The sequence below is a fragment of the Castanea sativa genome, chromosome 10 (assembly GCF_040712315.1).
Source record: "Castanea sativa cultivar Marrone di Chiusa Pesio chromosome 10, ASM4071231v1".
NCBI classification, from domain to species: Eukaryota; Viridiplantae; Streptophyta; class Magnoliopsida; order Fagales; family Fagaceae; genus Castanea; species Castanea sativa.
In genome coordinates, this window is record NC_134022.1 from 38,656,662 (window position 1) to 38,669,988 (window position 13,327).

Sequence of the window (13,327 nt, forward strand, 5' to 3'; positions counted from 1 at the left end):
TGGTATTTCCCAGAACCCATTTTTTTAAAATAAAAATTTAAGTAAATTTTTTTGTCTCCATTGAATAAATCAACAAAGAAACCAAAAATGAAAAAGAGAGTGTGAAGCAGAAATAGAATAATCTGAAATGAAAAACTTGAAAAGGTCGCTGATAGAAAATAGATAAACAAAATCGAAAATTTTACAAAGTAAAAATCTCAAATAAAAACAAAAGTGTTTTCAAAAGATAGAAAGGGCAAGAAAAATATAAAAACTATTTGCTTCATAATCTCAAAAAAAAAAAAAAAAAACCAAAAATCACACACCACAATCCATTGAAGCCTCGTGAGCCACGGTTTCACTTGAGAGGATTGTTTGAGTTGAGAGGAAGAAGAAGAACAAAGTGTAGTGTAAAAAAGAAGAAAAGAAAAAGGGTCAGAGAGGCAAAGAGAGAAAAAGAAAAAGAAACATGGAGAGAGAGAGAGAGTGAGAAAGAAAGATACAATAAAAAAGAAAAAATATAGCAACTTACTATAATAAGCTGTTAGTTGTAGCACCTTTACTACAACAAGTTGCTAAAACTTTTGAGGTTTAACACTTTTGATGTAGAGCATATTTTTGTGTTTTGAGCTAAAAATAACATTTATCACTTTTTACATCTTTGATGTGAATGCTCCAAACAAATTAGTAAAATGCAACGTGTTAAAATTATGTAATTAAATGATTAAATTTACCACCTCCTAATAGTTTAAACTTTTGAGACAATCAGTAATTTAACATGATATTAAAGTTTACTTTGAAAGTCATTAATCCTAAATCAAATTTGTTAACATTTCCCTTATTTTAAGTGCTTATAAAGTGTGGAGGGCAAGGGTCGGGGTCAAGTTTTTAGGAGGGAACTTCACACACGTATACATTTAGATTAGGCTAGAGTAAAATTCTATCTTGTATAAAAAAATATAAAAAAAATTGTGGTAAAACATAAAGGTGAATGTGACAAATAAATTTTATTCACTAACAAACATGTGTGTTTGTCGCATACAATGACAGAACCACTTGTAGTTCAGGGGTCTCCAAAAAATTGTTCTTCTCATTATAATATATTATATTTATAATTAGTTTTTATGAAAACCATTCGACCCCTCATCTTTTTGAATTTTCTAATTTCAATATTCTTAATAGCTTCTTTTTGGTTTATACTTGATTTAATCACAACCTCTGTGTCATATACAGTTAGCAAATTGTTAAATATAATATTTCATATGATCTTCATGTGACATATGAATCATTGAGCACTACATGCATGACATATGATTTGAGAATACAACACACACATAATATTCTTTTAGATATAAAATCGCTAATAAAAACATAAAATATTAATAGGATTCTTCAAACTATTTTGGATATAAATGATAATGACGTAAATTTTTTTTCATAAGCCTATATATATATTTTAGTTATTTTATTCTTTTTAAGGATAGAGTAATTAGGTTCGATTGATAAATGATAATGGAGATACTAAGATAGACGAGATTAAGGTTAACCCTGACCTCCTTAAAGAAAATTTCTTTGCTTCACCATTAGTCACATATTAATTATTTGGTCATATATTGGTGATTTCACTTTAGGATCTTCGGAGATGGCAAGGAACGTAAGGATGAAGAAAAAGAGGCACACATGGTCTATTCTGATCATGAACGAATTAGTGCAAAATGCTTCACTGTATAAGTTTTCACGAGGCAAAACTCGTTTTCCTTCCGTGTATCCGGTGGTACCTGATCATGCAAAAAATTTCCCTAATGAGGATGAGTCAAACCCTTATGTCATAAAATCCGACTCCGGTGTAATTGAACATTGTCCGTATCTACAAAAAGGGCAGCGAAGCCATCATGGTAATCAACTTACCCTTTTAGCTACGGTACAATTATACTCTTAACTAACTTTTACAAATATGAAATCTAACCAAAAACGAAAAAAAAAAACTTCAAACGCACACACCTAACCAATTATTTTGATTTTTGAATGAATTTGAATTACCTACTTATATTTAAATATTATATACTTTATAATGTAACTGATATTTAAGTTCTTAATTAAAAATCCCTGAATTTATTTAAATGGAATAGCGACCTTATTATGATATGCACATATTAAATTCATGGAAAAAAAAGATGCACTATTTATGTTTCTACTATATTTAAAGTTTTATGAAACATGAAACAACAAAATACAAAAACTTAACGATAAAAGACAAATTTTTAAGTTCCATCGAGATTTGTAGGGGGTAAAAAAGTAATAGAGTGATACAAAAATAAAATTTTATAATACAAAGTATTCATCCCACAAAATTAAGATGTCGAACATGAAAATAAAAAAATCAAGATACTTTGGTGGCATCCATTATCTCAAACTTTTTTTTAGCATTTACTCAATCTGTAAAAACTCTAGAATCTAACATAGAGTCTAGAAGTTTGGCTCTTAATAAAGTATTACACAAGCACACAGCCAATGGATGTAAAAATACGAAAAAAGATACACAAACACAGAATATTAAAGAAAAAAAGAAAAGAAAAACAAAAGTAACTATGAAAGAGAAATTCATGTAAAAGATACCTTAACGTCGAAGAGTTTGTAGAAACAAAAAAGAGCAAAAATGGTGAGGGTAAACCGCATAGAGGGTTTTGGTGTGGTGCTATATATATAGTAGTAGATCGGTTTGGTTTAAAACTCTCCACGTTGCTGAATAGTAGTTGGTTTTAAAACTCTTCAGTTTGTTAAGTAGTAGTTAGCTCAAAACTCTCATTTTGACATAATAAATAAATTAATAAAAAATTAAGTATAAAATTTTGGAACTACCAAAGCGTATGTGGCGAAATATTGAAAGGTCAACTAATAGTTAAATGACTTCGGTTTAGTTTGAAACTATTAACATTAGTAGTTGGTTTAAAATTCTCTAAGTTACTAAGTATTAGTTGGTTTAAAACTCTTTAGTTTGCTAGGTAGTAGTTTGTATAAAATTCTCTTTTTGATGTAATAAATAAATATAAATACAATAGTCAAACGTCTTTAATTTGGTTTAAAATTCTTCGTATTGTTGAGTAGGAGTTGGTTTAAAACTCTTCATGTTACATAGATAAAACATAATTTTTCAAAGCACAAGTTGGTAACTCATGAGTTAGATCAAAGCCACGAGTGTATAAAACATAATTAGCATTAACCAAATAAAAGGAAAAAAGGAAAAAGAAAATGAAAGAATAGCATTAGTCATTGCGAGTAAGTGGAAAGTCATTATCCTTATAATAACTCCACCGGGGACCTAGAAGAGTGAAAGAAATTTATAAAATTCTCTTTTAATAGTTTGTGATAAGAAAAAAATTAAACAGGAATTTTTAATTGTCACAATTAAATCCTGAACTTCAAAATAAAAAGGTTTCAGGGTCGCGTTTCGCAAAGCATATTGACATGACCCCAATTCAGGTGGTTAGAAAACATCACTTAAATCCTCCTTAAACCAAACCTCAGTCCAACTTGCAAGAAATATCAAGCCATACCATTTTTACGAAACTATAGAGAAAATTATATATCTTTTTGAGGGAAAAAGAGGGCATAATATAACTTAGTCACCCAAAAAAGGAAATGGTACAGGTTTTGACCTCGGCTAAAATTTATTGTCTTGTGCAATGGCAGAGCATTTTAAACATGAAGAGATTGATCTGTCAGAGACTAAGGCAATGAGTCCAACACCTGTGCTAATTGCAGCAATGAATGGAATTACTGAAGTCGTTGAGAAAATCCTTAAAAATTATCCCATAGCCATGCATGAGATGCATGAAAATAAGAACATAATACTATTGACAGTGGAGCATAAGCAACCCGATGTATATGAGCTTCTACTCTCACTCAAGCAGAAAGGTATTATAAATGACAGCGTATTCTTTGAAGTCGATCGTACAGGAAATAGTGCATTGCATCTTGCTGCCACAGAAGCAAAATTTAATTGGCCTGTTCCAGGAGCAGCATCCCAAATGCAATGGGAAATCAAATGGTATGAGGTACGTACAATCCCAAAACACCATAGGTAAATAGCAGTGTTCTTAATCAATGATTTAAAGGTACCTATGATATTTTTCCTAGGTTTGCAGAATGAATGATATCTTCAGTTTCACTGCCAAGTGTTCCACCTTAACTCCATCAACTGAAATATGCTGTGTGTTTGAATTTTCTTTTTTGTTATTTTCAACTTTGATTATTTCATAAACAAGGCTGGCCTGATATAGTTTGGGGTCTAAAACAATAATTTTAAGTGGAGTCTTTATATTTAAATATCAATTAAATAAATTTATTTAATACTAATGAAGCTAAGGTTAATTTGATGAATTAAAAAAAACAATTTTATGAATTACTACTAATCAAATTAAAGTTAATTTCATACGGAGAATCAAATCTTATGGTTTAAGAATAAATGTTTGACAAAAAAATTAAAATTTATTATTCTTTTAGAAAAGAAAGTTTACTTTATCTTAGATAAGGTGATGCATTGTTGTTAATTTTGATGGTGTTAAGAAAACAACATGAGTTGGGCCATATAAAAGATAAGCTGAGTAATGTTGACAATATGCAGTGTAAGATATTGGCTTACAAAAATTAAAGTATCAAAACAATTTTTTTCCCCAAAAACTTTATGGTCTTCAATTGGATTGAGATTTTGTTGGTATAAAATTTTTGAGACCAGGTGAGCAAATAGTGCACAATTTTTTTTAAACCACTTATTATCACAAAATCTTGGAAAATACTTGAGTACTACAAATTTCACTATATAAAACACCAAATTTAATGTGATAATGAATGGAATTGGTGGGCTTCAACCACCTAATAAATAAAATGTTTAATTTTTTTTATTGTGAAACAAATTTGTAATATTCTTAACATCACTCTACAATTTTGGATATTTCATATGAGATAAGGTTATTAATAAAATGGTGAAATCATATTTGATGAAGATAACACAAAGTATTTCTTAATACTTGAAGCAGTACATAAAGAAAGCCATGCCAAAAAGGTTCCTACTTCTCCACAACAATGACGGCCAAACCCCAGAGGAGTTCTTCACCAAAAACCATGAGGATCTTTTTAAAAATGGCAGGGAGTGGCTAACCAAATAGGGGCATAGCCAGAAATTTTTATTTAGGAGGGCCAAACTTGTGATACTAATTTATTCATTTATACAAACTTCCATAAATATGCACAAACACAGACATTTATACACACATATAACTTAGCATCCTTCATAGTGAATACTTAAAGTTTTTATTTTTAATATAAGTTACCAAATTATCAACCAAAATGAGTAAAAAAATTTCAGTTAAATTAATGAAGATTCAAAGATAGGAATGATTCAAACTTTAATAGATATAAGAACACATTTTACAATAAAAAATGAATGTGAGAAAAAAAAAAACATTCTCTATAACACTACATATTGTCATCATTGGACTAGCTCAAATATTTGGGGGGAAGTCCCATTTTTGTAGACTAATAATTAAAATGCTAAATATTTATATATAATACTAAAACAAGCACATTGAATGCATGCTTAGTCGTAGCAAGTCTCTTTGTCACGTCTACCTATACCACATCAACCACAGTCGTTGGTGGTGTCAAACAAGAAGATGACACTCCCTACCTTGAACACAAGCCGGCATTCCAAGTTTTTGCTATCTCATCCTTTTACTCCTTCTACTCTTGAATAATATCTGTGGTTATGTTCCTTGCAATTCTCACATCCGGGTGTGCAGAAAGAGATTTCCACTATGCTTTATCAGGGAAGCTTTTGCTGGGTTTAACAGCATTCTACATGTCTCTTGCTTCTACATTGATATCCTTCTCCATGTGACATTTCTTCATCCTCAAAGATCAACGAAAATCTCCAGCTTTCCCGTTTTAGTCAAGCTTTTAGGCTGCCCATTCTCTTTTTGGAAAGTATATAATCTCTTGAGCACCCTCATCTTGTAAGCCAGTTTTCAAGGGTGAATTCTACTCATAAGTTTGTATCATTTGGTATCAGAATCAACCATCATATCAAGTAATTGAACGTAGCTCATTGAGTCTGTGATCAAATGAGTTGTGATTTTGTAATCAGATTTCGGAGGGTGACTTAGAGGCTAGATTAAAATTTTTTATTAAGTCCTGGAATAACTAATAGGCGAGTGGAGTTACCAAAAAGAGAAAAAGGACTGCCATCAGGTTAGTATGCTACGAAGCGTGGTGCTATATTATAATCCTAGTGTCCTATATGGTTTAATCTTGTATAAGTTTAACAATGTGTATATAAGTTTTTGGCTACCTACCCTTTCTAAGCCGATTTTGAAAATGAACTCTATCCAAGGGTTTTTATTAGAACACCTAATTGAAAAAAAAAAAAAAATAACACTCTTTTGAGTTCGATATAAATTAAGGTGTAAGGTGCTGAACTTTTCTCATTTACTTTATTTGAATATAATTAGATTTGGCAAAATTATTTTCATTTTTAATTAGAATATAATGTGTGTGTGTGAGAAAGAGCATGTCGATCTTGGATGAGGAATCAAACGACTACAGACTAAAGCATGTCGAAAACTACTACAGATCAATAGAACGGTGTCATCGACTGGACCTTGCTTGATTTCGGAAAAAAAATTAGTGTGTTTTTTTAGCTTTGTAGCATGCTTGGGCCCAGGTTAATATAAAACCATAGATCAATGTAGTGAAAAAATAACTTCTTTTTTTTTTTTCTTTGTTTTTGGAACGCAGTTTGTAAAGAACTCCATGCAAAGAAGAATTCCTCTCCTTAACAAGAATGGCCAAACCTCAGAGGAGATCTTCACCGAAAGCCACAAGGGTCTTGTTAAAGAGGGCAGCAAGTGGCTAACCGACGTATCAAATGCAGGCATGGTTGTAGCAGGTATCTTTGTCGCGGTTACCTTGACCATGTCCACCACAGTGCTTGATAGTGCCAAAGAAGGAAATAAACGTGGGAAGCCATCCAATCTTTTCGCTGGCTCATCATTTTTCTCCTTCTGCACTTCATTCTTAGCAGTGGTCATGTTCCTTTCAATTGCTGCATCAAGGTACAGAAGAAAAGATTTCCGCTTCTCCTTACTAGGAAAGCTTTTGGTCGGTTTAACAGCATTGTACGCGTCTGTAGTTTCTACCTTGATATCTTTCTCTACAGGATTTTTTTTCATCTTTTGGGATCAACTGCAATCTGCAGCTTTCTTGTATGCGCTGACCTGCCTTCTGCTTATAATATTCTTTTCTCTCACCCAGTTTCCGCTATACTTTCATTTGGTGTGGGCAACCTTCAAGAAGGTGCCAAAACGTAAATACAGAGCGACTATTCCTCACTGGGTTCCTTAGAAGATTAACTTGTATCGACATTCCTAACTTCTCCAAGAGTCTGACGGTTCAAGTTATTAATTGATAAACTCGTTTGTGTTTTCTCAAAATAAGATGGATGCTGGACTTGTATTGTCTCCGTGTGAAAGTTCAAATAGAGTATAAAACACCAATGAATGTTTAGACCCCTAATTTCAAAATTACCAATACAAGTTTATACACAAACAATATATGTGCGGAGTAAAGAATATAAGCTAAACCCAAATTGGTAAAATACTCTAAACCAAAATTAATCACAAACATTGCAGTAATTAAAGGTAAAGAGTAAGGAAAGAGATATGCAAACATAAAGACAACACGACAATGTGTTATCGAAGAAAAAATCGAAGAATTTGGTGAAAATCCTCTCCACCGCCTTCCAAGCGGTCAAATAATCCATTAGAAAATGAAGTTGGGATACATAAATAATAATAGACCCTCCAAGTCTAATCTACCTAATGCACTTAAGCCCTCCAAGCTACTTGCTCCAACAGAGTTATGCCGAACCTTGTCTTCTCTAGCTTACCGGATCCTGCAATAAGCCCATTGCATCAACCAAACGAATTGGTCTTCTTTGAGCTGCTTCCCAAGCACCAAAATACCTCCTCACTGATATTAGTATGGTGAAATAAGGATTTGGGTAATAAACCTCTCAAGGGTATGTCAATGGAAATGGTGAAAGTAGAGAAATTTGGAGAATCAAATGACAAAGATTGTGGATAAGTCAATCTTGGTTTTCTCTAAGGGTTTCTCTCTTAAAATTCTCTCTAGAAGCTCTCTACATTTCATGGGTTTAAGGGTATTTATAATAGGGTACGTGAGGAATGTGAAAAGACATTTTTAATCCAAATAGGGCATTCTGGCGACTCGGCCTCGTGACTAGAACTAGTCGCGAGTCTGAGTCGCGAGTTAATTGCTAGGCCAGATTATACTTTTTGTCTTGTAGTGTTTCAGCTATCGTAATCCTTCAGCTCCTTGCATTCTTCACACGTGTGCCACTTTGGTAACTTGCCAGTCGGGAGCCAAACACGAGATCCAATTGCGAGACTCCTTTGAGTGCATACATCTTGAGTTTTCTTCACACTCTCTGACACACAACTCTTACATAATTCCTATATAAATATAGGGTATCTAATTGCTAAATTATAAGCAAATTTGGTACGGAATAAAGCCAACACATGATTGAATAAATTCAACCTTACAATCTCCCCCTTTGGCTATTCCTTGACAAAACTCTAAAATAAACTTTAGACTTAAAATGTGAGTTGGGAACAGTTGTTAAAAACTCACTCACACCTAACTCTAGATTCTATGAAGCTCTTGAACCATATGAATGAGTTACTTGAAAACAATAACACAATAATATCATTGTAAGCAGAATCCTTGAAATGCATATGGAGTAAGCACAATACGATCAAGCAACAAAAATATAGCAATAAAGCATGGCTTGACCAAACAAGAACAATCACTATAAATAGTTATCACAATGATCATTCACATAAGGAATGAACATCCGTACATGTAAGCTAATAAGCTCAATGCAAAGTATCATTTATATGTCCAACACTCAACTGATGCAATACCACTAAGATAGATGCATCAAGGATACAAGATCTAGCAAGGGCACAAGAGTGAAGTACTAAAGAAAAGGCATACATAATCTAAAAGTACTAAATAGCTACAAAGCAAAGGTACAAAATAAAGCATAGTCAAGTACACAACATAAGCCATGAAATATGAACATAGACTATAAAAGACATGAAATAAAATATTAAGCTTGCTGTGGCTTTTCTTGCTGCTCTTGCTTTTCATCTCCAATGCTCCCCCTTTGACCTAGCTATTTCTCCCCCTATCATGACACTCTCCCTTTTATGAGCCATCTCCCCCTTTTTGTTACGGAATAGCTAGTCTTCATCTTCCTTTTATCAACACATAGTGCAGTAGTTTCCTTCTTTGGAGTCATCTATAAAAACAGAGCAGCAAGTACTACAAAACAGAGCACAAAATATGATAACAAACTTAATTAGTAACAAGTTAGTATCAACATAATGGACAATGAATTAACACCCTAAAAATTGAAATTTGAAGAGTAATTCAACCAAAATTGACATGTGAGGACATAAATTATCAAAACATGAGAGAATCATGACAATAAGCACTTAAACATGTCAAAGTGTGTGTGTGTGTGTGTGTGTGTGTGTGTGTGTGCGCGCGCATCAAATGCAAAAGTGTGCAATCGAGGGCAACGTGGAAAAACCACATAATCATATGTTGTTTTAAGATCAAGAAAACAAGATTATCCCTACAGTGTTTGTATTCCATGGAATCCAAAGAGGCACACAAAAACATCTAAGAGACATTTTATCATGAACATGATATGCACAACACAACCATGGTATAATGCACAAAAAATGAAGAACAATCATGTAAAACATATATAATAGGCATTATACTGACAAAATCAACAAAACCCATAAACCAAACTCAACAAAACATCATCAAAACCATATTTAAACATCATAGTTTCAAATCTTATCACAAAATCCAAGAAATTTTAGGCTAGAAACGTGAAATACTTTGGAAATAAAAGAAAACCCATACCTTTTCTTAAAGATTAATGAAGGATTGATGAAGAAAATGGAGGTTTTGGAAGAGGGAGAGGCGGACAAGACAATGTGTGTGCAAAACATGCGTTTTTGAAAATTGTCTTGGATTTAACTCTCTATGTGCAAAACATGCGTTTTTTGCAACTAGAATGAGTTTCGAGCAAGTCGCCAAGTCAAGTCGCCAAAATCTCTTGACACAAATTTTTGAAAAAAATTTGTCTAAGTGTTTTTCGCAAATAGGAAGTTCACTTGCGAGCAAGTTGCGAGGGGACCCGCAAATCCTTCTGAGTAAGCTCGGGACTAGAGCTCTACTCGCGAACAAGTCACCAAAATGAGTCACGAAAATTCCAAAAAGTCATAATTTTCGAAAAAATTTCTAAGTCTTTTCCATGACTGGGGGATTGACTCGCCAGAGATTTGTGAGAACTTCTAAATAAGCTCGCAACTGGGGTATCGCAACTAGCTTAACCTGCGAGTGAGTCACCAAAGCAGAGTTACACAGATTTTTAATTTTTTGAACTTTTTCGAAACAAAATACTTTCCAATAACAACTAAAAATACTAAAAAATCTTTTTTTGTTTGATCAACATGTGATTGAGCATGTGCAACACATTTGATCAAGTACAATCACACAAATAAATAAGACATTCATTGAACATAGACAAGTGTGATGTGTGTGAATATAAAAAATGAGACAGTCCTTAGTCTAATGTGAAGTTTCAATGATCAATTGAACCAAGACATACACAATTAGCACTAGGAAGAGTGACCAATCTCAATTATAGAAATGTGCATATATGACCTCCCACATAACTTGATTACATAACGTTGAAGCTTTTCATTTGGCTTCTTTCATTTCATAACATTTGATCATTTATGAACAAGAACATCTCATTTTAAAATCAATGCCTGAAATTTTTTATATTTCAATTTGATGAACAAGCTTTTGGCTTTTTGGGTATCATACATTTTCATTACAAGTCGCTTTCCTTTTTTTCTAGTCAAATACTAGTATGTGCGATGACTTTTACTCCTCATTATCTCTTTTCGAGATTTAACATTGGTTAAGCTATATTAAGCAAAAACATTAAAGAGTGGGAAGATATATAGGCACGAGTCTATGCATGTCTAAAGATCAACAAGACCATTGACTAATCATTCATGACAAGTTTGAAGATCAATTTACAATAATCACATAGATGTCAAATTTTTCCCATAATGATCTAAGTGCATAGAGAACAAGCTATGCTTGTAAATGAATAAAGCCATTTGTACAAAGGTACAAGGCAACATCTGCCTATGACAAAACACAATAATGTTGATCAAACTTTTTGGATTTTCTACTTTTTGGATTTTCTACTTTTTATGTGTTTTTGGATTTTTGACACAAAAGCAAGTAAAGATTGATAAAAAAGAAACAAACACTCAAAGCATTTAAAAAACAACAAATAAAATAGTAAAAACATGCTACACATGATACCATCAAAGTAGTGTGTGCTCAACACAAGTGAGAACAAAGCAAGATAGATAAGCAAAGCACACATCACACATGAGATTCAAGGAATTGTACCAACACCGATGGAGTGAAACAAACCGTGGACCATCGAGGGGTTTGGTGAAGATGTCCGCCTTTTGATAGTCAGTATGTATGAACTCAAGACAAACTACTTTATCCTCTACCAAGTCTTGGATGAAGTGGTAACGTATCTCAATGTGCTTGGACTTTGAATGTTGTACCGGATTCTTCAAGAGGTTTATAGCACTGGTGTTGTCACAGAATACACACATTGTATCTTGAGGAATCTCGTAGTCGTGAAGCAACTTCTTCATCCAAAGAAGTTGTGTGTAGCAGCTCTCAGCCGCTATGTACTCTGCTTCTGCTATAGACAAGGACACCAAATTTTGTTTCTTGCTTATCCACGAGACAAGGTTGTTGCCAAGGTAAAAATGACCACCTGAAGTACTATTCCAATCATCCATACTCCCAGCCCAATCGGCATCTGAATAAACCGCAAGGCAAGCATTGGAACCCTTTGAGTACCATAAACCATAGTCTGGTGTGCCATTGACATATCGTATGATCCTTTTCACAGCAATTAAGTGGGATTCTTTTGGACTTACTTCTACCCTGGAAGGATCAAGACTAAGCTTGGTAGAAGAACTCATAGGAGTGGAGGCATGCTTTTTGGAATCTAGTCCAAACTTCTTAACAAGATTTCGAGCATATTTTTCTTGAGAAATGAATATGACACCCTTCTTTTGTTTGACTTGAAGACCCAAGAAGAAGGTAAGCTCCCCCACCATAGTCATTTCAAATTCTTTCTTTATCTCTTCAAAGAACTTTATAGCTCGAGCATCTATGGTAGCTCCAAATACTATGTCATCAACATATATTTGAGCTACAAGAAGATAATTTTCATTAGGCGTAAATGCATTTTTAGTCCCTATATTTTGACCCGATTTCTATTTTGGTCCTTACATTTTATTTTTACCACTTTTAATCCCTAAACCAATTAACGCATGATGTTTAGGTCCTTTCCGTCACTACTTAACTAACGGCAAAAGCTGACGTGGCAAACGAGTGCACTGTTGGCATAGTAAATACTAACGTGTCTATTAAAATAATATTAAAAATGCTGACGTGTCCATCTACGTTAACTTCCATATCAGTATCTAATCTTAAAAAATAAATTTATTAATTTTCAAAATTATAAAAAACAAACAAAAAAACATAATTAAAAACAAAAAAATGGGGAACTTAGTTCTGTTCTGTTATGTTTGTGTCTAGTTTCTTTTTCTTTTTTATTTTTCTTCTTCTTCCCACTTTGCAACTTTGTCAATTCCTTCTTCTCTCTTTTCACAAAATTAAATATACTAGTTTTTAGACACAATTTTTTTAAAAAAAATTTGAAACCCCATAAACCTAGATCAAAATCCCAACCCACTAGCAATATATATTCAAAATTGTCTTAAGCCCTTTCTCTCCAAACTGGTTTAAGTTTAGACTCTCTCTTTAACTCACCCTCTCCCTTTACCTCTCTTATTGACCCTTCATATTAGATCGTGAAGAGAGAGAGTGGGCTTTCGTTTCCTCTCTTATTGGCCCTTTAGATTAGATGGAAAAGAGAGAGAGTGGACATAGGTGAGAGAATTAGAGAGGGAGGTGTGGGTTTGGGAGCTACTGCCTAGGGTGGTGGCGTTGGTGAACGGTAGTGGGCAAAGGCAAAGAATATAAGGATGGTGGCTTAGGGTGATTTTGGAGTGGTGGCTTAGGGTTTGGTGGACAGGGATGGATCTTGCGACGACGCTCTTCTTCAGATCCCAGC

The 13,327-nt window shown here is 33.4% G+C and overlaps 1 protein-coding gene across 1 annotated transcript; it reads left to right on the top strand.

The window, feature by feature from the left end:
- The first annotated feature begins 3,662 nt into the window (after positions 1 to 3,662).
- On the top strand, positions 3,663 to 7,343 carry LOC142612497 (uncharacterized). Its single transcript, XM_075784584.1, has 3 exons — positions 3,663 to 4,034; positions 6,772 to 7,088; positions 7,232 to 7,343. The coding sequence occupies exons 1-3, from the start codon at positions 3,663 to 3,665 to the stop codon at positions 7,341 to 7,343; spliced, it is 801 nt and encodes a 266-aa protein (XP_075640699.1).
- The last annotated feature ends 5,984 nt before the right edge of the window (positions 7,344 to 13,327 follow it).